The sequence below is a fragment of the Neolamprologus multifasciatus genome, chromosome 17 (assembly GCF_963576455.1).
Source record: "Neolamprologus multifasciatus chromosome 17, fNeoMul1.2, whole genome shotgun sequence".
NCBI classification, from domain to species: Eukaryota; Metazoa; Chordata; class Actinopteri; order Cichliformes; family Cichlidae; genus Neolamprologus; species Neolamprologus multifasciatus.
Window position 1 is genome coordinate 7853634 of NC_140455.1, and position 25548 is coordinate 7879181.

General features: G+C 40.0%; 1 protein-coding gene across 16 annotated transcripts in view; it reads left to right on the forward strand.

The window, feature by feature from the left end:
- Positions 1–25548, forward strand: part of lrrc7 (leucine rich repeat containing 7) — a 143234-nt gene that overhangs the window by 91885 nt on the left and 25801 nt on the right. For 9 of the 16 annotated variants that reach the window (XM_085138008.1, XM_085138007.1, XM_085138000.1 and 6 more), the window contains 18 exons: positions 3769–3971; positions 7673–7790; positions 7950–8028; positions 8844–8933; positions 9332–9388; positions 10245–10308; positions 10597–10701; positions 10789–10933; positions 12753–12825; positions 13086–13103; positions 16125–16254; positions 18760–18875; positions 19166–19235; positions 20885–20984; positions 21077–21201; positions 23685–23948; positions 24288–24410; positions 25167–25278. In XM_085138008.1, the coding sequence (XP_084994134.1) occupies positions 3783–3971; positions 7673–7790; positions 7950–8028; positions 8844–8933; positions 9332–9388; positions 10245–10308; positions 10597–10701; positions 10789–10933; positions 12753–12825; positions 13086–13103; positions 16125–16254; positions 18760–18875; positions 19166–19235; positions 20885–20984; positions 21077–21201; positions 23685–23948; positions 24288–24410; positions 25167–25278 (1978 nt within the window). In that variant the 5' untranslated portion in view covers positions 3769–3782. The remainder of the gene's footprint in view (positions 1–3768; positions 3972–7672; positions 7791–7949; positions 8029–8843; positions 8934–9331; positions 9389–10244; positions 10309–10596; positions 10702–10788; positions 10934–12752; positions 12826–13085; positions 13104–16124; positions 16255–18759; positions 18876–19165; positions 19236–20884; positions 20985–21076; positions 21202–23684; positions 23949–24287; positions 24411–25166; positions 25279–25548) is intronic. The other 7 variants (XM_085138005.1, XM_085138011.1, XM_085138009.1 and 4 more) reach the window with 5 other exon arrangements.

Consider the following 25548-nt stretch of genomic DNA (forward strand, 5'->3'; position numbering starts at 1 on the left):
GTCTTTATTTGTCAATAGATTGAGCGCAGCAAGCGAGTGGGTTTGCAATGATAAAGCTGAATGATGAGTCCTCACTCAAGGACTTTAATAACCATGGTTAGCCTACTTATGCCATTCAGCCACAAGCTTTTTAAATGGAGTTGTGTAATGGAGCGATGTTGTCGCAGAATTACAAAGGATTCGGTCTAATTATATGGCTCTGGCTTGTTGTTTGAAAAGACCGTGTGTGTGTGTGTGCGCGCGCGCGCGTGTGTGTGTGTGTGTGTGTGTGTGTGTGTGTGTGTGTGTGTGTGTGTGTGTGTGTGTGTGTGTGTGTGTGTGTGTGACAAAGCGAGCCGAGCCTCAGCCTGCTGTGAACTGGGTAACTGCTGGTTGGCGGGGGATCACTGTGATACCCATCTGCCATGTGAGTTTTACATCTGCCTGACAGTCATGTGAAGCTTTTAAACTAATGTGGGTCCTTCAACACCTGTGACCTAAAGTATAATTTCACATTTTTCTCTATCTTGGAACAATTTTCACGTATCCAATATGTACAGTGGCTGTTCAACGCAGTTGAATTAAAACACAAAACAAAAACAAAACATAAAGGTCTGAATAAAAGTTGAAAAAAACAGAATGGAAGGGAAAAAAAACCCAAAACCCAAAAAGATGGAAAAGTTGTGGAAGTGACAGAAACCAAAACATGTGAAAGATTGTACTGAGACATACTTGAAAAGGATTCATTGGTATTGTGTGGCAGAAAAAGATGCAAGGTAATGTGTGTTTTAATCACATAATTCATATAATATTGTAAACATTTGTTTGCTTTTAGCCATTTTCTGTTAGCTTGTCACTCCTGCAGCTGTTTTGTCTCCCCAAAACACTTCTCTCATTTTTCTTTGTGAACTTTTACTGCATTATTTTTTTCTGTTCTTCTGTTGTTTTTGCAGCCTTTTTCTATTTGCTGCAGTTTCAGTGCATTTGAACTCACAGGGCCACCGTACACATGGCCTTTTACATTGGTGCAGTTTTTTTCTCTTATCCACAGCAGGAAAATCCACATTCCTTAATCTATGCAAAAATGTCAAAGTTTACGTGAAGTTAATATGTCTCACTTCACAAAAATGTGGTGCTAGTGTAAATGATATCGTTCTTTAAAGTCACTTATAATACGACTTCACCTGCAGTTTTGGTTTGGTTGGACGGGGGGACACTTAGCGTTGGATAATCCACCCAAATACCCACATTAGTTTAATTTTACTGTAAGAGCAAACCTTTAGCAGTGTCCATGTCTGATCTGGCTCAGAGTCGGTCTATTTCAAAAGGATGTGGGCACTGATTCCTGTACTTGACCATGGACTCAAATCTGAGTACAGCAGTAGTTCATTCAAATTCAGCGTAAGAAAACAGCTCAAATAATCATTCAGCAATTTTAGATCACTGCGTTCATATTTTTTGGTAGACTACTTTGTTTTTGTCTCTCACAGGGCTGTCAGTCAGCCACACTCACATTTACACAAACTTAATTAAGAGTCAGGATGAGGAGAACGTTCAAACTTGACACGACACAGAGAGGCTCGAGCCAACAGAAAGATTTGGTACGTGCAGATTAAAATACTTTGTATGCTGATTTTGAACTGTGGTTTAGATTTAAAAGGATCAGCTCACTAATTTTGGACATCAAGATTGTCTTATCTTATTATTAATGTTGTAAACCACTAACCAAATTATGAATAGAAGACAAAATCTGATATTGTTTATGTTTTCACAAGTAAAAAAAAATGTTTTGTGTCCGGTATTTTTTATAGAAAAGTATGTGTCTGCCAGACCCTCTCTCTACCTTTAGGATTAGGCCCCAGCATAACTAATGCAGCATAACTCTCTTAGTTATGCTGCAGTAGGTGTAGACTGCTAGGGGAATCCCATGATGCATTGAGTATTTCCTCTTTAGTCAACTTTCTAACTCACTATGTGTTAATAGACCTCTCTGCACTGAATCATAGTTGTTATTATTCTCTGGCTCTCTTCCACGGCATGTCTTTATCCTGTCTTCCTTCTCTCACCCCAATCGGTCACTGCAGATGGCCCCGCCCCTCCCTGAGCCTGGTTCTGCTGGAGGCTTCTTCCTGTTAAAAGGGAGTTTTTCCGTCCCACTGTCGCCAAAGTGCTTGCTCATAGGGGGTTATATGATTGTTGGAGTTTTCTCTGTATTTATTACTGTAGGGTCTACCTTACATTATGAAGCGCTGTTGTTGTGATTTGTCACTGTATAAATGAAACTGAATTAAATTGAACTACAGCATTCGAAGCCTAAGCTAGTGTCTAATGCCCTTCACTGGCTTTGCATTGGTTGAGAAGGGCAATAATTTCTCAGAAATTACTCTGTTGAAAGTAAAGGTTGCTCACCCCTCTCTCTTTATCAGTCAATATCTTCCCTTCATTCCATGGTCAGATGAGGGTGCTATGTGTATTTGCAGCATCTGTTATCATCTGGTACACTTGCATTATTTTTTCTGTAGCAAAAAACACCAATACGGACTTGCCTCACCATTTATGAGACTTTTACACAGTCCATCAAACGTTTTTGGTTTCAGCCTCAAAGGAATGCTAGTTTCTTTTCATGCTTGTTACTGTTAGCTAACTAAGCTTGATGATGAATTTGGACCGAGGAACTCTTGTCACCCCAGACTTGACTGAAGCTATTGAAGCTTAGTAGTTTCTGCTGATACTGTTCTCGCTTTTCCTCAGGTGGTTATTGGTGGGGATCAAAGTGTTGTTAGTTGTAGGAAGTGATCAAATTTTTTTGTCACATATTTTGTCATTCTTCTTGTCATAAATTGGGGCTTTGATGTGTCACACTGTATAAATTACCACCATTTGGTGGGATCAAGTCTGAGCAGGCTTGATTACTTTTGACAGCTTGCTTCTGTATTTATGAGGAACTACAGAGTGCCTACAGATAGAACAAGTCATTAAAAATTATATTGCAGTAATAATGCATGATTGCTACAAAATCCCAAGACACACTAACGTGACTCAGCAAACCATTTGGTCACCACTGGTTTCTCATCCTCTGCAAGGCTGTGGAGGGCTCACTATGCATAAGATGAACAGTCCTCCAGTCTATTCAAGGCTTGTAGGTGATATTTGTACAATGAAAAGCTCCTATATCTGATCCCACTGTGTTTAACACATTGTTTTTTGCACCTTGAGATTCAAATAAGCACATTTTTTCCTTCTGCACAGTATGAATAATTTTGCAGTAGGTGGCTTGTGAAAATGTTTCTTTGTGCATTTATTTATTTCATTACTCATCAAAAGATGCAAAATCTGTCACTGTGAATGAATGCAACTCACATTGTTTTATCACATAGTTTTTAGAATTTGTTTCCCACATTTTATAGAAAATCCCACTCACGATTTTTTCACTATCGAAACACTTGTATAACTAGTTTCTTATATCATAGCCTGTCTTTTAGTGCGCTAGTCTGCCCATATACTGTTAATGATGCTATCAGACTGACAAGGTTCTACACAGAAGAACTCCATCAGGTAGCATAGCATAGCATCTTTATTTATAACGCACTTTACATCCAACAGTGTTGGCCAAAGTTCTACAAATATAAAACAAAGAGAAAACAGTTTAAATTACATATAGAATATCTACAAATTAAAGATAATATAATTAATAAGAAACAGGTACAACAATCCTGTTAAAATCACGAGCTGCTGAACCTTAAAGGCCTCTAACATCATGTCTGTTCTCTCCTTTTCTCGCCATTTCAGTGCAGTGTCTGGAAATGACCACTAAACGGAAGCTGATTGGCCGGCTGGTGCCGTGCCGTTGTTTCCGTGGTGAAGAGGAAGTGATCTCAGTGTTGGACTACTCCCACTGCAGCCTGCAGCAGGTCCCCAAGGAAATCTTCAGCTTTGAGAGAACTCTGGAGGAGCTCTACCTAGATGCCAACCAGATTGAGGAATTACCCAAGGTACCCCTGAGTCATGTGTTAATTTTTTCCTGATATAACTCTTCTTCCTTTTACTGACCTCTTTTGGGGGGTTTTAAAATTTCTTCTTCTACTATTAAGCTTCTACTACTAAACTAAAATCTGTTTATTCTGACAGTTTATCAAATTCACAATTAAAAGCTGTTCATCCACTGGTACCCTGAGTAACAATTAGGGATCAAAAACTGCCTTTTCACTTCACCCACTCAGGTTTATTGAGCTAGTTCTGCACCTTTTTTGTACAGTTGTGTATGCGATGCTGACCATTAGTCTTGTTGCTTTGTTTATGATTTTTTCGAATTTGGATTTCGGATGTGAAACACTGATGCTAACTTAAAATGCCCTCACTATTTTGTGGCGATACCCTTACTGGGCAATATTGATACATTAACATCCATGAGTTCACACTGGGAACTGCACAGAAGCAGCCCACGTGGGGACTGCTGATGCAGAACGCCCTTCTAAAATTTCAAGGAGAATTACAGGTGCTGCTTATTAAAGGGCCGTCACATTTTATGGATATCCTGGCCTGGTTTAAATGACAAAGATGTTGAATTAGATTTCTAAATATAGCCTGCATGAATGGAGACAGTCTAATAAGGATGTATGAGATGAGATGCGCGACCTCGCATTTAACTTGCACAAAAAATTTCTGCTCAGTCTTGACAATGTATGTCTGTGCCAGCAATGCATATTAAGTCTCTGGCTCCAATGTGAGTGAGTTGGGCAGCTTCTACATGTGTGTGAGTGTTTAGAAGGCTCTGTTACAGTGGCCTGCTGTGACCTCTCCACACAGAGCAGATCTGCCCATTTTAGAATATATATGCTGTGGCTTATGTGCTGTACTTTTTACTGAAGAGAATGTCCTAGAATTAATGAAGGTGACATATTGCCTGGTCAATAAAATAACAAAAATATATATGATCTTCAGAATTAAAATCACCTACTTAAGATTGTGTCAGTTCTTCCCCCAACATGCCTCCAAAATAGCTTTGATATGTCTGGGCATGGACAAGGAAACCATAGATGTGTCACTTGACGTTAGTCTACATGTGATGGCAGCAGAGTCTTTGGATCCTGAATAAGCCCAGATGTTTGATCAAGTTTGGATCTGGGAACAGTGGCACGGTAGTGCAGTTGTTAGCACGTTCACTACGTAGCAAGAAGTGGTTTTAGATGTGGTCAGGGTTATTTCTGTGTGGAGCCCGTGCTGCCGTAGTTTCTTTCTAGGTACCTCCCACAGCCCAAAATCTTGCACATTGATCTGCAGGAAAGAGGCTGCTGCCTCTTCATATGTTTTGAGGGTTTGCAACAAAATATACTACAGCTAGCTAGTACATTTTAAAGTAGCATAGAACACATCACATCAAGAAGGCCTTGAGTAAATGTGGTTATCTCAGCTGGACATTTGTCAAAGCTGGGAAGGCACCTAAAGAAAGTTCCAGCTGATCCAGAAGAGAAGGATAACTGCTGCCTAAGCGAAAACCCTTAGTGATCCCATATGTGTCAGGAGTATCGGAACAGTTGAGACGCATTTTTTCGAAACACCGGGTCTCTGTGGCTTTTACACCCCAAAAAACGCTGCACCAAAAATTGGTCCACCCCCAAGGATCAGGTCCCCCGACACAGAGTAACGCTGTTAAGTGCCAGGAGGATTGCCAGGATTTATACATCAGGGAAACCAAACAACCTCTGGCAAAGCAGATGGCACAACACAGAAGAGCTACCTCGTCAGGCCAGGACTCTGCAGTCTATTTACACCTACAGGCCAGCGGACACTCTTTCCATGATGAGGATGTACACATCCTGGACAGGGAGGAACGCTGGTTTGAATGGGGCGTCAAGGAGGCCATTTACGTGAAAAGGGAAAGACCATCTCTGAATCGAGGAGGGGGCCTAAGGGTACATTTTTGCCATCTTACAATGTTGTGATTGCAGCCATTCCTCAACTCTCTGTGAATGGTACTCATGGCCATTGATCCCACTGATCAATGGCCATGAGTACTGATCAATGATCAATAGGCTTTGATCAGTGGTTGTCCATCAATGGTCATGAGAATTTGCATATTAATGATCTGACCTCACAGCCCATTGTTCATTCAGTGGGCTGGTTTCAGTTATTGTGCAATATACTGTTTATAAGACTGGGGAAACCTGCAGTCAGCTTAGAGTGAAAAAGTCACATGGATGAGTGACGAAACATTTCTTGCATTGAAAACGCTACGTCCAGATGAACAGAATCAACCTTTTGCGACCAGGGACCCAAGTTTCCAAAAAGCCATTGCAAAATAATACGATTATTAGTTTAATCCACTTTGTATGCTATTGGTTTTTTTTGGTGTGGCTAATTACTGTATATTCATGAGGGGCATGTTGCATAAAACTAAAAGTGCAAGTACTACACTAAGAACATTCAATGTTTTCTGTTCAATTCTTCTATAAGTTTGGGAAGAAGTTTAGAGAGACTGTGTTGTATATGAGACTACATTAATTCAGGGTATGCAAATTTTCCATTTTATCTTGACAATAGCTGTTAGCATACCTTCCTGAAAACCAGCCTATTCTTTTATGTCTTCTTTAACAGACATTTGTTTTTGGTCTATATCTTTTGACGTATTTGAGTTACCCTAATAAGTTATGTTGCGCTCAGGAGAGGACATTGTGGCCTTTCCAATGATATCTCATGTGTTCAGGTGGCCTCTTTTAGCTCCAAATAGGCAGGACATTGAAAGATATTTGTTTCCTTAGGTCTCGGGAGGATATAATAGCTTTTACTTAGCAACCAAAACCGCTAATATTGCAGTTGCTTTACTATTGTTATATTTAAGCAATGAAAATATTCCCACTTTGATGACATTCATATAAAAATAGCCATATTGGCAAGCAAGAGGATTATAACCCAGCTACTGTAGCTAGCACAATGTTTATTTTTTAAATTAATATTAGCTAAAACTTGAATTATTATTGCTCTACTGGCTTATTATCAGCTGGCTTATTGTTGCTATATAACAATCAGATACATTTATGAAGAGAAACACCTTTTGGTTTCATACCATAGTGAGTCTGTAGAAAAACTGTCAAGGTTAGCTTAGCTTGGTCATTGAGAGTAATACTCTTGCTGAGCCCATATACTTCACTATTTGGCCTAAAACTCTGGCCTTATCTCTGGATGTTAAATGCAGCCATTATTGATTCTAGCAGGCAGCAAGAGTGATTGAAAGTTTTGTTAAAATGCAGGGAGTGAAGATTGAGTGAAGCTGTTTTGCTATCGTTTGCTATGCGTTTTTTCTTAACCATTGTGTTGCTGCTCATTTAGAATCTGGTATATCGGAATCACCTTTTAGTTTTGACCATTTGCTTTGTTATATTTTTGTACATGGGTATTTCTGAATTCCTAGAGCATTTATCGCATTTACATACCCCCAAATTCTTTCATTTTTGTATATATTTTCTTATTAGCATATTTTTTCTGTTTAGGAGCACATTTGTCTAGATGTCTTTTCCTTTCAATCTATAATGTGTTTTGTCCTTTGGGAAGACATTACATTTGCATTATTAATAGACAAGTGCTGCTAAAGTGGCCTAGCTTTTTGAAAAACATTAAGTGCCTCATGCCTCTAGGTGACGTTCTACACCCTGCCAAGATCATAATTCCTTTATCGTCCCTCTTTGTGTTCCCACAGCAACTCTTCAACTGCCAGGCCTTGAAGAAGCTGAGCATGCCAGATAACGACCTGTCCAACCTGCCCACCACCATCGCCAGCCTGGTGAACCTGAAAGAGCTAGACATCAGTAAAAACGGTATCCAGCCTAAACAACCCTGGTTTAAAATAACAGGATGAAACCTCATAATTGCAATACCGAAATTTCACAATGAAGAAGAAGAAGAAGAAACAAAACCAGGTGGTCCAGACTTTTGTGAAACTAAACATCATGTATGACTCTCTTCCTGTCAAACAGGAATCCAGGAGTTTCCAGACAATATAAAATGCTGTAAAGGCTTGTCTGTGGTGGAAGCCAGTGTCAACCCCATCACCAAGTAAGACACAAACTGTACACTCTGCACATTACTGCACAGCTGAACCTGTTACACATTACTTCAGTCTCTGGTTTGATGGCTGTCAACCTTAATGTTTACAAGCTAGGTTGAAAAATTGAACATTGTGCATCTAATTACTCCAAGCACGCAGCCTCTGGATAACAACCACGGTGAAAACGCTGACTGCATCATCATAAGAACAAACATCTCTAAGACGTTCACTTTGGCTCGGTTATATTTAGGAAGCAAATTTCCGTTGAAGAAAGGAAAGTGTGCTTCAAGTTTGTTTGATTGCAGCATTTCACACTTTTACAGGTCACCCTGCTTTTACATATTCATATTTATGTAGCACCAGAGAGGCTGAATATTTTATAATAATTGGCTGCATCCATAAACCCTATACAGCCATGCTCTTGTATTCATATCCCGTAGAATCAGTATTGGCCTGCAGCAGAAGATGTAAGTATTTCAGTAGAGCGCTGGTGTTGTTTATCATTATACTGTGAGCATCAGGTGTTACACTTGTAATTGCTGTTTTCTTATCGGTGTGTTAATGCCACGAAGCAAAACTAGAGTCAACCACACAGTATCCTGCAGGTTTCTCATGCTTTGTGTGTGTGTGTGTCAGTGTGTGTGTGTGAGGGAGCGTGTGCATGCAGCAGATGAGTCATCCGCAGGCTAACAGCAGTTAGCTGTTTCTGCAGGGGTTGTTATGGGAACTTTGTCCGTGTCTTATTCCACCGAGTCCGTTCAAGGACACACACCTTTTTCATCTTTCTTGTTTTGCACAATTTCTTTCTGTCTTTCTTTCCCAGACTCCCAGATGGTTTTACGCAGCTCCTGAATCTGACCCAGCTCTTTTTAAACGATGCCTTCCTGGAGTATCTGCCTGCTAACTTTGGGAGGTAAACTGACTGTTTTTGATAGCTTGTGATTAAGTACTTTGGTGAACAGAGTCTCTATTTTTGTGCACATACAGGTTCATTAGCCTTCACAGTTTGCTAATGAATTTGTTTCCAGTTAACCAGTTATCCATCTTTACATTATCACTATACATTTTAGCATTTTATCCAGGTCATAGTGTGCTACTGTTTGCTAGAGCATATGAAAATCTATATGTTGCAGGTATTCTCTGAATGGATGAATACCAGTGGGTGTTGATCATATGTAATGCTTTCAGTGTCAAATTAAACAGGGCTTGTTTCTCTTATTTGACCTGATGTAACTTCCCAAACATTAGCTGTTGCAGTCGATAGATTGTTATTGCATTGAATTAAGTTTCATGTGCCTTCTGGCTTTTCAGACTCTCCAAACTACGGATCCTGGAGCTGAGGGAGAACCACCTGAAAACAATGCCAAAGTGAGACAAACTGCCATATGTGTGCCGTGTGTGTGTGTGTGTGTGTGTGTGTGTGTGAGAGAGAGAGCGAGAGAAACATTTAGTCTCATGTGTTCCTGAGTGTGAGCTTGCATTTCCAGATCCCCGGATGAAAACTGTATTTATCTCTGCAGGTGTTCTGAAATACTAACGAAGCCTGATATAACATCAGTGTGTCACTCATAACTGTTTTAAATGTTTGCGGTTTAATGTTATGTAGCTGACTTTATCCTCACCATCACCACAGAGGACAGCTCCACTACAAACTGCTTCTAGACTCAATAACCTTGTACAGCACTTGCAGATTAACAGTGATTTCAGTAACAGTGTCTTGTGAGAAGTGGTAATATTAATGCCAGTTACCCTACCAATGCAATTGCTAAACTTAATCACAAAAGATAATGACATTTGTGTTCAGTTGATTATGTCTTTGTTGTAAAAATTAGTCTTGGAAATATATCTTATATGACTGGATCCTTTAAAGGATCCACATTTGTAAGGAAAATGCATCTGTGGGTTAAAGAGCAGAGTTCAATATGTGGGTTGTGCCTATGAAACACTTGCCAAATGTTCTCTGCCTGTGCTAAACAGTAAATTCTGCTGTATACGTATGCTACATGCTAAAGTCACCGCAGTACAGGGGTTTGCTTGGGCTCAAAACTTCTAACAAACTGAGTAAGTTTGTCAGAAGTTCCACAGCATAAGAATTCACTGTGTCCAAATTCAGATGAAGTATTTAAAATTTTAAATGTGTGCTGTGAGGTCTTCGGTACGTACAATTTTAAATTTATGTACAAAATGTCAAACCTGTACTAATCAGTGGATTCTTTCCTCTCAGGTCCATCCACAGACTGACACAGCTCGAGAGGCTGGATCTGGGTAGCAATGAATTTTCTGAAGTGGTGAGACCAGCTAACGCATGTTTTAGAAATGAAATTAGTAAATGTGGACATGGAAAATTAAGAGAAGCAGAAACATAAAAGGTTGAACTATACAGTGCTGTGCATGCAGTATGTTCAAGCTACTAAACAATAAAGTAACACAACCAAAAGTGTTATCTGTAAATGAACTGCAGAAAAGAAAGGCTGCACCTGTACATAATTAGTAGTCTCAATATAAATGCGAAGTCTAAATGTATAATTTATAGTGTGTGTTCAGTGAAAATGTCGGTTTTTCTTTTCGCATGTCAGCCGGAGGTGTTGGAACAGATCCACAATCTGAAGGAGCTATGGCTTGATAATAACTCTCTGCAGACTATACCAGGGGTGAGCAGAAGTTGGGACAAAAAGCTTCATGTGAGCATATACAGTTGAACATGTCTATGCTTTTTTCCGATTTCTGCTTATTCGTCTTTACTCTGTTCTTTTCTCCCCGCACAATAGTCAATAGGGAAGCTTCGTCAATTGCGGTACTTGGACTTGGCTAAGAATCGTATCGAGACATTGGACGCGGACATTTCGGGCTGCGAGGCCTTGGAAGACCTGCTGCTATCCTCTAACATGCTGCAGCACCTTCCTGACTCTATAGGTATACACATATGGACACGCAAACACACCCAAAAACACTATGAATCATTCAGAAAGTGTTACCTACTTTATACTTTTACCAAACTGGTCATTCTGTTGTGCTTTTGTGGAGGCCAATTTAAGATTTGACAAGTAAAGCTAACATTGTTAGCTAAGTAGCATAAATGCTGAAAACAGCTAGCCTAAATTCTGTTATTTTCCAAACATAAACAAAGACTCTGAGTAGCCTAATGACTTTAAAAGTAATGAAAGCAAATGGAAATTTGTTAGCTTCATTTTAAGTATATACCAGTAGGGCAGCAGCACATATTTAAATAAAAATATTGGATATTTTAGCATATTTTTATTCAGCGATGATTATCCACACAGCGTTATTGCCACAGGCAAAAGACAGAAAAGTAACCAGCAGCACTGAGGGTAGCTGGCTGTTAGAGGTGGGAATCACCAGGCACCCCATAATATATTATATCAATACTTTGATACTATAGTAACATTGTGCAATATGCCAAGTATTGCAAAACCATACCTCAATTTATCATATTGTTTCAACTGTCATCAGAGTTAAACTTTGTCAACAAGACTAACGTTATCTCACTTTAGTTATTTTTTTGCCATAAAATGAGATTGTCAAGCATACCGACACAAAAACCTCCCAAACCCTACCGTAAGGCCACTGTTGGGGGTAATGTGTTAATCACATTACATTTTTCAGTATTGCTGTAGTTTATTACATTCAGTAATTACAATACAATTATAATTATATTGTTACTGTCGTGACAAAGGTTCTTCACTTATCTAAGCTTCAGGCGGATAGAAAGAAAAAAAGCCTCAAACAAACATGTTTTGTCTTCCTGTGCGTTTAAGCTACAATCAGCTGATTTCAGTTCGGTAGAGCTGGAAAATCTCATGATGGTGGTGCATACAATGAGCCCTCTTGTTCATAGTATTCCCAGATAATTTTTATTTTATTTAATAAAATATTGACATTGCCATCCTTATACTAACACAATATTGCAAGCATATTGACACTACTGATAAATGCCACACATTATCACTGTGCTGTAGTTTGAATTCCTAGGTGTGTGTGACTGTGCTGACTGGGGTGTTTTTCCATTCATTGCCAAGAGGTTTGCTGAAAGAGAATTTGGAGCTAAATAGTGCATTGTTTACCTGCAACCTAAGCATCAGAAACTGTTCAGTAAATTCGTCATTGTTTTCAGAGATATTTGCAGTTACGATAAGAAACGCTGGAAACATTAAACCCCAGTTGTTTTTGATTGTGGCATTGCTTGGCTGTTTTTCCAGGATTCTTGGTCAGCTTTTCACAGTCTGTAGATAACGTAAAGCAGGGGTGGCAACTCCAGGCCTCGAGTGCCAGTGTCCTGCAGGTTTTAGATGCATCCTTGATCCAACACAACTGCTTCAAATGTCTAAATTACCTCCTCAACATGTCTCAAAGTTCTCCAGAGGCCTGGTAATGAACTAATCATTTGACATTTGGACACCGGCACTCGAGGCCTGGAGTTGCCTACCCCTGCTTTACGTAAAGAGTCACTTTACACCAACGGTTGAGGTGTTTCTGTGTGGAGTTTGTATGTCATGGTTGTGTCTTGGTTCTCTGCAGATACTCTGAAATCCTCCCACAGTCCAGAGACACTCATACGTTTTTTTAAACTGCTGTTTATTTCTATATTCATCTTCTTTTTCTAACAGCCACAGGGAGCAAGTGGAGATGAATGTACTGTAGCACCTGAGCCACAGGTTTGAGGCCCCTGCTCTAGGAACAGAGTAATTTTGCATGTGTGTGTGTGTGTTTGCAGGAATGTTAAAGAAGCTGACAACACTAAAGGTAGATGACAACCAGCTAACCTCACTGCCTAACACCATTGGGAGGTAAGAAAAATGCACACACACTCCATCAAAGCCAAATACACATCTATACTTTTATAGTGTATACTTTTTTTTCTTCAAAAAACTTTAAAAGCTCCTTCAGCAGAACCTGCTGTCATTTTAGATGATCTCCACAGGTGACATGTATCGTTGGTGGGTTGTTGTTTTCCTTGTTTATTGCTGTTAGCTGCTGTGTTGTTATGCTGGCTGATGACTGGGGGGGGGTTCTGTGTGTTGTGTTTGCTGCATTGCCGCGGCGTTAGTCCGAAGCCCAAGCAAGGGTGAGTAACATTAGCCTCCTGGATCCGGGGGTGTGTTCAGAGACAGACAAATGTTCAGCTGTGTTACAGATACAAGAATTCATGCTTGCTGCCACATGCTGTCCATGTGGGAAACATCTTCACATTAATACATGAATTACATGCAAACATAAACACGACTTTGCATTTTCTTCTTGTTGGGACATTTGGACGTAACGTTTGAGTAAGACTCTCACTGAAAAAGTAGCATACCAGTAAAAATCTGCAGCGTACAGATGGAAATGATTGCATGTAAAAATGATTACAGTAATGTGATTACATTCTCATTATTATCCATCACAGTCCAGATTTGGTGGCAGTAATTCCATTATTTGTTTTGGGAAAATATGAGCATTTATTAAATTAGGCAGAAGATTTTTGTTTTCTTTCTTTTTTTAAATTCCACTTAAAGTGCTTTTCTTTCATCTCTCTCTCTATATTTAGAGATTAGTTAGAAGTTATGAGCTGGTAAATTTTTGACGAAATGCAGTCCAAACATGGCCCAAAATTAGAGTGATATTAAACTACATCAGTTTGGATGGGAATAATTTGATTCTGTTGGGTTTTTTGGTTTGTTTGTTTGATTTTACACGTTAAATCGATACTTTTTCCCATGTGGCTTTATGCATAAACATGTGCAGATGCCATGTTTAACATTATCATTACACTTTTGCAAGATTTGTATCTGAGCGCACTGGAAACATTTTGTCTTCCTGGACAGGTCCCAGGTTTTAGCTTCAATAAGTAGTGCTGTAGATCCATTAAATCCCCTTAAAAGGTCCTTTTCTTACCTTTAGTTTTTGAGTGTTTCTTACTAATGATGAATGTGATCCCTTCCCAATGTTTCAGTTTCCATGTAGAATAAATACTGCATATAGACTTTACTGGATATGTGTCGAATCCACATAGAACATAAATAAATAGAATGAATACTGCTGCTGGTACTACTACTGTTATTGTTTTGCTTACTAAAGTCTTAAAATGTTTAAAGCCTTTTTACATTAGACATAAGAAAGGTGCCATCATGGCAGTGTACACTTGCTGGTCACTTTATTAGGTACACCTTGCTAGTTGAGTCCCCTTTTGACTGCCTTCATATTTGGTAAAGATTCAACAAGTTGCTGGAAACATTCCTCAGAGATTAGTAACAGGCAGCTTCATGATTACCAAAGTGTGTCAAGAATATATCCTAAAAATCATTACACCTACAGCACTGAACTGTTGATACAAAACAAAGTGGAATTTTATTCTGACATTATCATTAAAATGTTCCCCAGACCAGGCAATGTTTTTCCAGTCTTCAACTTTGGTGAGCCCATGTAAATTGTGGACAGAAGGGGAACTCAGTGTTGTCTTCTGCTTCTATAGCCCATCTGCCCTTCATACCTTGGTTGTACTGAGTGGTTATTTGACTCCTTCCTATCAGCTCGGAGCACCCCAGCCATACTCCTCTGACCACCGACATCAATAAGGCATTTTCACCAAGAGAACTGCCACTTGCTGGATATTTCCTTGAATTTGGATGATTTTTGTCAACCCTAGTGATGGTTGCTTGGGAAAACCAATGTAGATCAGCAGTTTCTAAAGTTTCTGTCCTGCACCAATAACCACGCCATTTTCAAATTCCATAAATCACCTTTCTTCCCCATTCTGATGCTCGGTTTGGGCAGCAGTGCGTTTTGACTATGTCTATATGCCAAAATGCACTGATTATATTTGCATAGTAATTGCAATATTTGCGTTAACAAGCAGTTGAACAGGTATACGCAATAAAGTGATTGGTGAGTGTATCCTTTTATATTTTTACTACGTATCTTAACGTGTTTGCTCATGACTAATGCTTCTATGAATGTGCATCTTGAGTATTTAAACCAGAGGGAACTGAGTTTTTTTTTTGGTTTTTTTTGTCCTTGGAAAAGGAGGATTATAATCTTGTGATTGGGAACACAAGCAACGCTAAATGAAAGAAACTTGAAGTTAAATGTGGGGTGTGAAAGTCCTTTCCTCTTTTCTCCTCTTGTCTCCTCTCCTATCCTTTTCCTTCCTGTCAGACCGTATGGTGGCCCAGATGGTCCGGTCTATCGGGAATAATAATAGCAGACTAATGCAATGTTAACAGTGACAGTACATTAATGTAAAATTGTTGTCTCATTAGCATTAGCCTGCTGTTAGCGTGATGCTAGGACAATGATGGCAGTCAAAGGGGGCGGTCATGGTGTCCTGTAGTGGGCCTGCTGTGGATCTTGCTGTATAACTGAGTGGAGTGGAGAAATTGAGATCCAGGTTGAAGAATTTTAAGATATCCAAAGGGGATGAGATGGGTGGCCATCAAATGAGGCCAAATTCATATTAAGTCATTTATTGATTGATGGATTCTTCAATGTGTTGATCTTTTCCCTCTCTCTCAACACTCGCCACTTATTAACTGGTGCAAATTTTCCTTTTCATCATAACACGTTTAAAGATGTGGCAGCTGACAGTCGTCGTGTTTGTTGCTGTCAACAAATCCCATGAAAAGTCTGAAACTAGGTAAACATGTCTGTGGAGCTTACTCCAGCACAAACCTAAGCAAAAAACTTTGAAAACATTTTGTGTGTAAATGCCTCAGAGAGTCCTTAACCTTCTGTACAAATGTTCATTTAAGTGAGGTAACACACTATTTTAATACACTTTTAATTTATCGTGATAGTGTGTGACGCTGACGTGTCACCAAGTTAAATGATGAGGCTCATTTAATGATGTGTGTGTTGGACAACAATAGTACTCTATTGCTCAAACAAAAAATATATATACCCCCCATCCATTCATTCCTTGTTTCAGTCTTATCACATGATGTGTTGACAGCTGTAGGGATAACGAATACTGCCATTCTTATTCTTTCAAACCCATGTCTGAGTAATTTAATGTTACAGAAGAGATTGTGTTGCCTGCAGAATGATTTCCTTTCTATCTCTGTCATGCTCTCTCTGCCTCTTCCTTCCTGCCTTTGTTCCTTCCACTCAGTCTGTCTCTACTGGAGGAGTTGGACTGTAGTTGTAATGAGTTGGAGTCGCTGCCTCCCACCATCGGCTACCTGCACAGCCTGAGAACCTTCGCTGCCGATGAGAACTTCCTCTCAGAGCTGCCCCGCGAGGTATGGAGATGAAGACGCATCTTGAAATCTTTGCACTTCTATGTCCATTACTAGGGATGAGTATCGAAAACCGGTTCTTGTTGAGAACCGGTTCCCAGTGTTTCAATTCCTTGGAATTGTTTGCCATTTTCGCAAACGATTTCCTTATCGATTCCAGTCGCCCCGAATGACGTCACCACGTTGCGGAGCGTCATTTACCTGGCAGGAAACACGGTGCCTAAGCGGCTCAAACGCTCAAAAGTTTGGTTTTGCTTTACGAGAATGGATGACAACAGGGCAACTTGCAATACTTGCAAAGTAGATATTTCATTTAAGGGAGGAAACACTACGAATATGCAAAAGCATTTGCTCACAAAACACGCGATAACCTTAAATGAATGTTGTGTTTTTAATTCCGCTCCGGACTCGTGAATCTCAACCCAGCAGCAGCGGTAACGTTTGCACGTCCTCTCCCGTTAATGCGGCAGGTAAATAATCAACTAACAGTGCATATTATGTTAGCGCGATCTGCCTTATTACAAAATCTGCCATTACTGTGCATTTAGGTGACCATGATGAGAGAGACAGACACAGTTTGGCTCAGTTGCTGGCAGTTCTCACTGCAGTCTATCGTTAGCATCTCCTTTCAGGCTAGGATAGACGAATGTCACCGAGCAGTGACTAAGTTTGTGGTCAAAGGTTTGCACCCATTTGCCACAGCAGATGATTTTCGGTAAGTGAATGTTTTTAATTGTAGGCAGGGACATTACTGGATATTCTTGTGTAATTGCTACAGAATAATTGATGTTATACTTTGTTATTGCTACAGAAGAATATTTATTTTATTATTTTACATTTACAATTTGTTTTTCCTGGGGACCCTGTGACACCCCATTGAAGAGCCATAGGCTGTGGATCTCTTAAGATCTCACTGTTGGGTTTGTAAGGCCATGTTACTCCTAAATTTCTATCTTGTTCAAAGAGAAGATATAAAACAAAGTTCTAAGCTATTCGACCTTAGTGTTCTCCTTTTTTAAAAAGAATCGATAAGAGAATCGATAAAGAATCGAATCGTTAAACAGAATCGAAAATGGAATCGGAATCGTGAAAATCTTATCAATACCCATCCCTATCCATTACTTAAAAAAAAAGCCTTTTGAAATCAGATGAATCTTTTTGATACAGCATGAATTATGTTCACGAGTGCACACGGTTACTTTCTTAACATGGCAGACTTCTCAGCAACAAACTGTGTCCGCTGACAGTGACTTACTGAAGTCTCTGTAAGCCTGTGAAGCGATTTCTACTCAGTGATATTTTCTGGTTTCTCTTAATATTTTAATGAGATTATGTGCGTTAGATGATCATCTCCTCAAATTCTTTGTAATTTTACTTTGCAAGATGTTATTATGAAGCTGTTGAACCCCTCCCTGTCCATAATTCTTAAAGCCAATCTGGGCCACTCGTGTTCCTCCTAACCATCTTCCTAATTAACCTAATTAGCTCCCACTAATGACGTTCCTCTTGGTGTTTCTTTACATTGAAGAACTTTTTGTCATGGTCCTGGGTTTTTGTGTCCTTGTGTTTTGGTTCATGTCTTGATCATAATTAATAATAGTAGTTTCAGTTCCCTCATTGTTTCCTGTCTCTTCCTTCTTGTGTTTCATCTTCCTGTTAGTGCCCGTCTCTTTTGTCTTCTGGTTACTTCCTGTTTTACTTTGAAGGTTTGTTTTTTGTTGTTGTTCTTATTCTAGTTTCCATTTGTTTTTCCTTCCTTTAAGATTGCCAGCTTTGCTGTAATTGTCTTCACCTGTTGTTGATTGATTTCACTTGCATTTGGGGTTTTTAGATCATTGCTGTTCCTTTTTGTGGTCAGTTATTAAAACGTCTTGTTAAACTACTTAGCCTTCAGTGTACTGTATTTGGATCCACTCCAGGAGTGACACTTTTCCACGCTTTTGTTCCCATGCCCCAACTTTTTATAAATGTTTTTCTCCCATTTAGTTGAAAATGAGCATTAAATTCTTGTCCTTGTCTCAATTTTTCTTATGATTTAGTAATGATTTGTACCTAATTTCATTCTCTTTTTCTTAATCATTATTTTAGCAGTCAACTTTTTGGAAAGTGTTTTTTGTTTGTTTCAAAGTGTGATGACAGATGTCAGCCATGTTGCAGATGTTCTTTTTCAGTTATTATGATGCTAGGTATTACTAGCTTAGGTTGGTTGAAGCCCATTGTTGAAAGAGAAGATGATAAATCTGGATGCATTAAATATATTACATGTTTGAATGGAAAACAAAAATTATGGTCACTTTAAAAACAACGAGATTATTACATTTTGTAAACGTAAGGTGTTGAACATTATCAAACGCACCTTACAAAGATGCTCAAAAGTCTTATACTATCTCTAATTTAACACTCATCAGTCTGAAGATGTCCAGTGTAATATAGGTTAATTGTGATGCTGTGGATCTTGCTCACTATGCGATGTATATCTAATGTAATCTGACTGTCTGTGTGTTTCAGATCGGAAACTGCAAGAACGTGACCGTCATGTCACTGCGGTCCAACAAACTGGAGTTTCTTCCTGATGAGATCGGACAGATGACCAAACTGCGAGTCCTTAACCTCAGCGACAACAGGTACACCCACGCGCACACACACGCACACACACGCACACACACGCACACACACACAGAGACCAAGCTCCTTTATGACTCAGTAGTGAATAGATACAATGCACACACAAGCGCAAACTTTTTCAATGGTCGTTTCGGTTCGGTCTACTGTTTCCATGGGAATGGCTGAGTGTGTTGCTATGGTTATATGCTCTGCGGGCTGTACAGTGCGTGGGTGATGAAACATCTCTGGGTTTTTTTTTCTTTCTCACCTTCCCTCTCTCCCCCCCTCTCTGTGTGTCTCTCTCGATTAGGTTAAAGAATCTACCGTTTACCTTCACCAAGCTGAAGGACCTGGCAGCTCTGTGGCTCTCTGACAATCAGGTATCTCTTTCTCTCTGCCCACGCTCTCCAAGAGAGCACGTAGCTAACAAATGTGTGCTAACAAACGTGCAGCACAAACACACAACGAAATCGACATTGTAATTAAATTACCACAACTATGCTATGGCATGTTTTATAAAACTGTGTTTCTCTGATAGACTTTCAACCTCTTTATCCTTTCCTTAGTTTCTATCACATATCTGAGTTCTCATATTTAACATAAGGTCAACATATGTACAAGTACCGCCCATGAGCCACCTCTTCTACTCGTGGCTCTGTGTAATGTCAGACAGTACATATCCCCAACATGGTCATCTCAGAGCACAGAGGCTCATCTCACCAGCTGTTCACGGCTGCTGCTCAGTTTAACCAGTCAGTAAAGAGAGTTGTTTTAAAAAGAATGGGCAAAGGAGCTGAAAGGGCCTGCACCGAGGTTCAAATAAGAATTACTCTTCACTTTGATGATGCAAAGTAACTCTGGCAGAGCTCGAGAGAATAAATACGGAGATGAGTCACTAACAGGTCCTTTTTACTTGCCTGTCACTGGAAGGTTTTTATTGTTAATTATCAATTAGTGTCGCATTTCATTTCTAATGGCTTTTTATCAAAACGGTGTGGCAAAGATAAATCAATAAAATAGGGAGATTTATTCACAACAGGGTAATAATGATGAAAAATACACATGCTAAATATTTTATGTCAGCTCCTGTTCATTTTCTCACTATTCCCTCCTTTGTTTTGTTTTTTAAAGACACTTTAATGAACTGATAATTACTTGCTTTTGTGCTTTCAGTGGAGGGTTTGCTGCATGTTAGTCTTCTCAGTGATAAGACAGATGCTACATAGCAATGAATCATCTTATGGGCCCTCTGAATTTGATTCTCTCTGCGATGAATGCGCTATATACAGCACAGAGAGTCCACAGAGATGATGCAGTTTTAGCTGTCATTCAGAAAAAACAGCCAAACTGTTCTTCAGCTCTTTGAGACATTTGCATTTTTATTTTTAAGTTCAATCAAAGCCATTAAACGAAATCAAGAGTCCCAAGAAGCTCGGAGCGTTATTTACCTGCTGAAGAGGAAAGCAAATTTAAAATTCAAATGCAATTTGTTTAATGGCAGAGCGTTCACACATTTACATTTAATATCACCACTTATGTCGGCATATTCTGCCTCAGTAATGAAACTCATATTCGCTCATGCTGTTTGATGCATTACAAGTGGCGACTCTGACGTCATGGGAATTCGGTCCGCATTAAAGTTTGCGAGGAAGACAGAAAAGTTTACTAGCATTGTATCCGAAAATAGAAAATGTAAACTATAATGTCTTGATGCAGTTTTAATTAGGATGTGTTGTGATATTTGTAATCCGAATGCAATGAAACATTTATTTTCCCTGTTGGGAAAATGGATTCGCAAACCCTTCCCAAGTGATTTGCATTAGCACTCGGCAGGTTTCGTTTGAAGTCGAGCTCTGCTGCAGCTGATTGTGCGAGCGCTTTAAATGAGCAGCAGGCAGAAATCTTTGTTTTTAGGAAAAGGGGTAGGTGCAGGTTAAAATTAGACATAATGGAATAGATGTCATCAGTAAAAGTTCCTACAACAATACTCTGTGTGTGTGTGTGTGTGTGTGTGTGTGTGTGTTTGCAGTCCAAGGCTCTGATCCCACTGCAGACAGAAGCCCACCCAGAAACCAAACAGAAGGTTTTGACCAACTACATGTTTCCCCAGCAGCCGCGACACGATGAGGGTACGAACTCCTTTTGTGTGTGTGTAACCCAGGTAAAGATTACCTGACTATAATTTTAAACCCTCGACTGTTAATTTATGGTGTGTGTGCAGATTATCAGTCAGACAGCGACAGCTTTAATCCTACGCTGTGGGAGGAGCAGAGACAACAGAGGATGACTGTGGCCTTTGATTTTGAGGACAAGAAAGAAGAGGAAGACAACTCTGGGAAGGTCAAGGTCAGCTATATCTGTTTTGGGGTGGGAGGTGGGGGGAGGGGGGTCGTATGAGATGAATAAGGTGTCTGTTTATCTTTGTTTTTGCTAGTGGAGCACCTCCAATATTAAGATTGATATTTTACAAGTAAAGCATTGGTTGGCTGATTGAGTGACTGATTTATTTTGAACATACACATATTAATATTAAAGTAACAACTATAAACATGGTAAACAGAAAAGAAAGTATATACAGTGGCTTGCAAAAGTATTCGGCCCCCTTGAACAAACATGAAGCAGTTGTATTGTAATTCCACGTGAAAGACCAACACAAAGTGGTGTACACGTGAGAAGTGGAACGAAAATCATACGTGATTCCAAACATTTTTTACAAATAAATAACTGAAAGTGGGCTGTGTGTAATTATTCAGCCCAAAGTCAATACTTTGTAGAACCACCTTTTGCTGCAATTACAGCTGCCAGTCTTTTAGGGTATGTCTCTACCAGCTTTGCACATCTAGAGACTAAAATTCTTGCCCATTCTTCTTTGCAAAACAGCTCCAGCTCAGTCAGATTAGATGGACAGCGTTTGTGAACAGCAGTTTTCAGATCTTGCCACAGATTCTCGATTGGATTTAGATCTGGACTTTGACTGGGCCGTTCTAACACATGGATATGTTTTGTTTTAAACCATTCCATTGTTGCCCTGGCTTTATGTTTAGGGTCGTTGTCCTGCTGGAAGGTGAACCTCCGCCCCAGTCTCAAGTCTTTTGCAGACTCCAAGAGGTTTTCTTCCAAGATTGCCCTGTATTTGGCTCCATCCATCTTCCCATCAACTCTGACCAGCTTCCCTGTCCCTGCTGAAGAGAAGCACCCCCAGAGCATGATGCTGCCACCACCATATTTGACAGTGGGGATGGTGTGTTCAGAGTGATGTGCAGTGTTAGTTTTCTTCCACATGTTTGCTGTGTCCCCCACATGGCTTGTGGCAAACTGCAAATGGGACTTCTTATGGTTTTCTGTTAACAATGGCTTTCTTCTTGCCACTCTTCCATAAAGACCAACTTTGTGCAGTGCACGACTAATAGTTGTCCTATGGACAGATTCCCCCACCTGAGCTGTAGATCTCTGCAGCTCGTCCAGAGTCACCATGGGCCTCTTGGCTGCATTTCTGATCAGCGCTCTCCTTGTTCGGCCTGTGAGTTTAGGTGGACGGCCTTGTCTTGGTAGGTTTACAGTTGTGCCATACTGCTTCAATTTCTGAATGATTGCTTGAACAGTGCTCCGTGGGATGTTCAAGATTTGGGAAATCTTTCTGTAGCCTAAGCCTGCTTTAAATTTCTCAATAACTTTATCCCTGACCTGTCTGGTGTGTTCTTTGGACTTCATGGTGTTGTTGCTCCCAATATTCTCTTAGACAACCTCTGAGGCCGTCACAGAGCAGCTGTACTTGTACTGACATTAGATTACACACAGGTGCTCTCTATTTAGTCATTAGCACTCATCAGGCAATGTCTATGGGCAACTGACTGCACTCAGACCAAAGGGGGCTGAATAATTACGCACACCCCACTTTGCAGTTATTTATTTGTAAAAAATGTTTGGAATCATGTATGATTTTCGTTCCACTTCTCACGTGTACACCACTTTGTGTTGGTCTTTCACGTGGAATTCCAATGAAATTGATTCATGTTTGTGGCTGTAATGTGACAAAATGTGGAAAAGTTCAAGGGGGCTGAATACTTTTGCAAGCCACTGTATAATCCCCCCAATGCTATTTAATTTACAATGAGCGTTCCTCGATATAAAATATAATCAGACATTTTATATACAACTCTACACACACAATATACATAAATAAAACAATATATACTCCACATATATAGTTCATGCTTTACATTGAGTCGGACACTCTGGGATTAGCACCCCTTTAAATCTTATGAAAATAATCTCTGTTATGTTTGGACACAGTTCCATAATTATACACCACATGTGGATATGGAAAAACTGCTTCTGGTCATCCGCATACTTTGCACCTTAGAATTCAATTTACCCCTAAAATTAAAACGTTATCACCACGCAGATGTCATAAATGAATCCCTGCAGTATCACACAGTGCACATAAAAAATGATGCATTTAACAAGACATTGGTCAGGTAAATGATGTTATGTGTTCTTTTACACATGTGACAGGTCAGCTGTTACAGATTTCAGGTTTATATGCTACTAGGATTCATTCAGAGACCAGCTGCTTCGTCAGACTGTAGATTTCCCCCCAGTATTGGAAGCAATTGTCCTCCAGTTGCCTCTCCATGCTTTAAGTTGCAGAAAACTGTGCACTTGTATGCTGAATTATGTTTGCAAGATTTCAGATAATAAGTCATGCTTATTCTTGCTCCCTTATCAGGTTTACTTGTTTGTGACCAACGCCTTTATGCTGATCTTGGCAGATTTAAATTTGCTACTTCACGCCCTGTTTATTAAATATAGTCCTAAATGTCATGTAGGTGGAGATAAACCTAAAACGCTATCCCACGCCCTACCCTGAGGACCTGAAGAACATGGTTAAGTCAGTGCAAAGTCTTGTGGGCAAAAGCGTACATGCCGGACATGCCGGACACGCCGGTCACGCCGTACACGCCGGACACGCCGGACACGGGCACCAGCACCAGCTGAGCACAGGCACCGCCACCTCGGCAGGAACCAACATGGAACATACACACCTCAGCAAAGAGCCATATGAACCACCGTGGCCCCTGCCTCCTAAAGAGGTACAGATTACACATACAGACACATACAGGAGGTCAACAAGCATTTAGTCCCAAATGTATTTATTAGCAACAATGTCGCAGGACACATCCATGATGCTTGTGTGTGATAATCTGATAACGGCTCTCACATGGCAAGAGCTTACCTGAAGTAAGTACCTGTTCATCCTAAAGTTCCTAAAAATGCAGAAGCTTAAGAATGTTGTAAGATTCAGTCACACTGTGAAGTCTCTGATCACTAAAACAGAAGACAGCTGAGAACAACAAAAGCTTTTCTTATGTTTGTGTTTGTTTGTTTGAAGCAAATCAGTGCACAACTCAAAAAATGGAGCTGTTTTTCAGGTGACAGACAGAGAGATGCAGGACTTCTCTCAGACTCAGCTAATGGATCAGGGACCAATGCATAACTCTGGCATCGATATTCCTAAGAGGAAGGACAAAGAGGACTTGACAGAGAGCTCTGAGGTTTGTCTCTCACTCTCTCACAGAAACACACACAATCCAAAAAAACTAATTAGGTATTTTTACTTAGTTTGTGGACTTTTTATACCTTTTATATCCAGAAGATACCACTGAATACATCCAAAATTCAGTGCTAGCTGTGTGACACTGCACAGATTTCATCACTCATATGTCTGTAAGTTCAAGATGTAAGAAAGTTATGATATCTTTTGAAGTCACTCTAACTCTCACTCACGCTCTGTCCTTTCGTGTTGTGAGGGTTTTGTGAGGAGCCCTGTGAGGATTTTGCAGACAAACAAAAGTCGTGTTTGCATTTAGAGCTAAACCATCGAACTTTGTCGGAATATGTGTATATACATCGTAATCAGTGCTTCAGTTCAGTTTTTACTTTCTCCAACAAGGTGATAATATCTTATTTTTCAGAACTGTATTCAAATAGTGCAGACTGTGCTGAACGTGGTTGTTTCTTACAATAATGACTCCACGTGGCCTTACATAAGAGAATCTGAGGCATCAGTGAAATCAAAACCCCAGAGTGTTAAAAGCACGCTCCATGATCCTACTGGGGATCAGGAACTCCAGAACCTGCTGAAATACTTACCAAAGTGTGTATTTATTTAACAAATGTGTGTATGTTTGATGCCAGTTAAGCAAAACGAATTGTCTACATGAGATTCGTGATCATTTTTTAAATCACAGAAGCTGCCTTTTCTTCTCTACTGTATATGCCTGATGCTTTTCTCCCCCCTTCTTCCTCAGGATTCAATGGGCGGCTCTCCGAACGACATCCGTATCTCTGACATGAGGCCCACCCTGGTGGAGCCACCAATGTACAAACCAAAGGTGGTGTTGCTGGGGAAGGATAAGAAAGGTACTTTCTTTCAGCTTTAAGGGAACATGTCGGAGTCATGTACATACATGTAGACAACAAGGCTGCGCAGTTATTTAATGTGGGTCCTATAAAGAGCTTTGGGGCGTGTTGTAAGATGAGGGCAGAGGGAGGGTGATGAGGAGTGTGCATAGCGAACCTCTAAAGTGAATGTTTGGCTATTTTTACCTCATTTGCCCTGATGGCTTCGGTTTCATCAGAGAAGAAACAAAGCTCACTTTTTACTGCCTTATCAAAAATCTGTCTCCACTC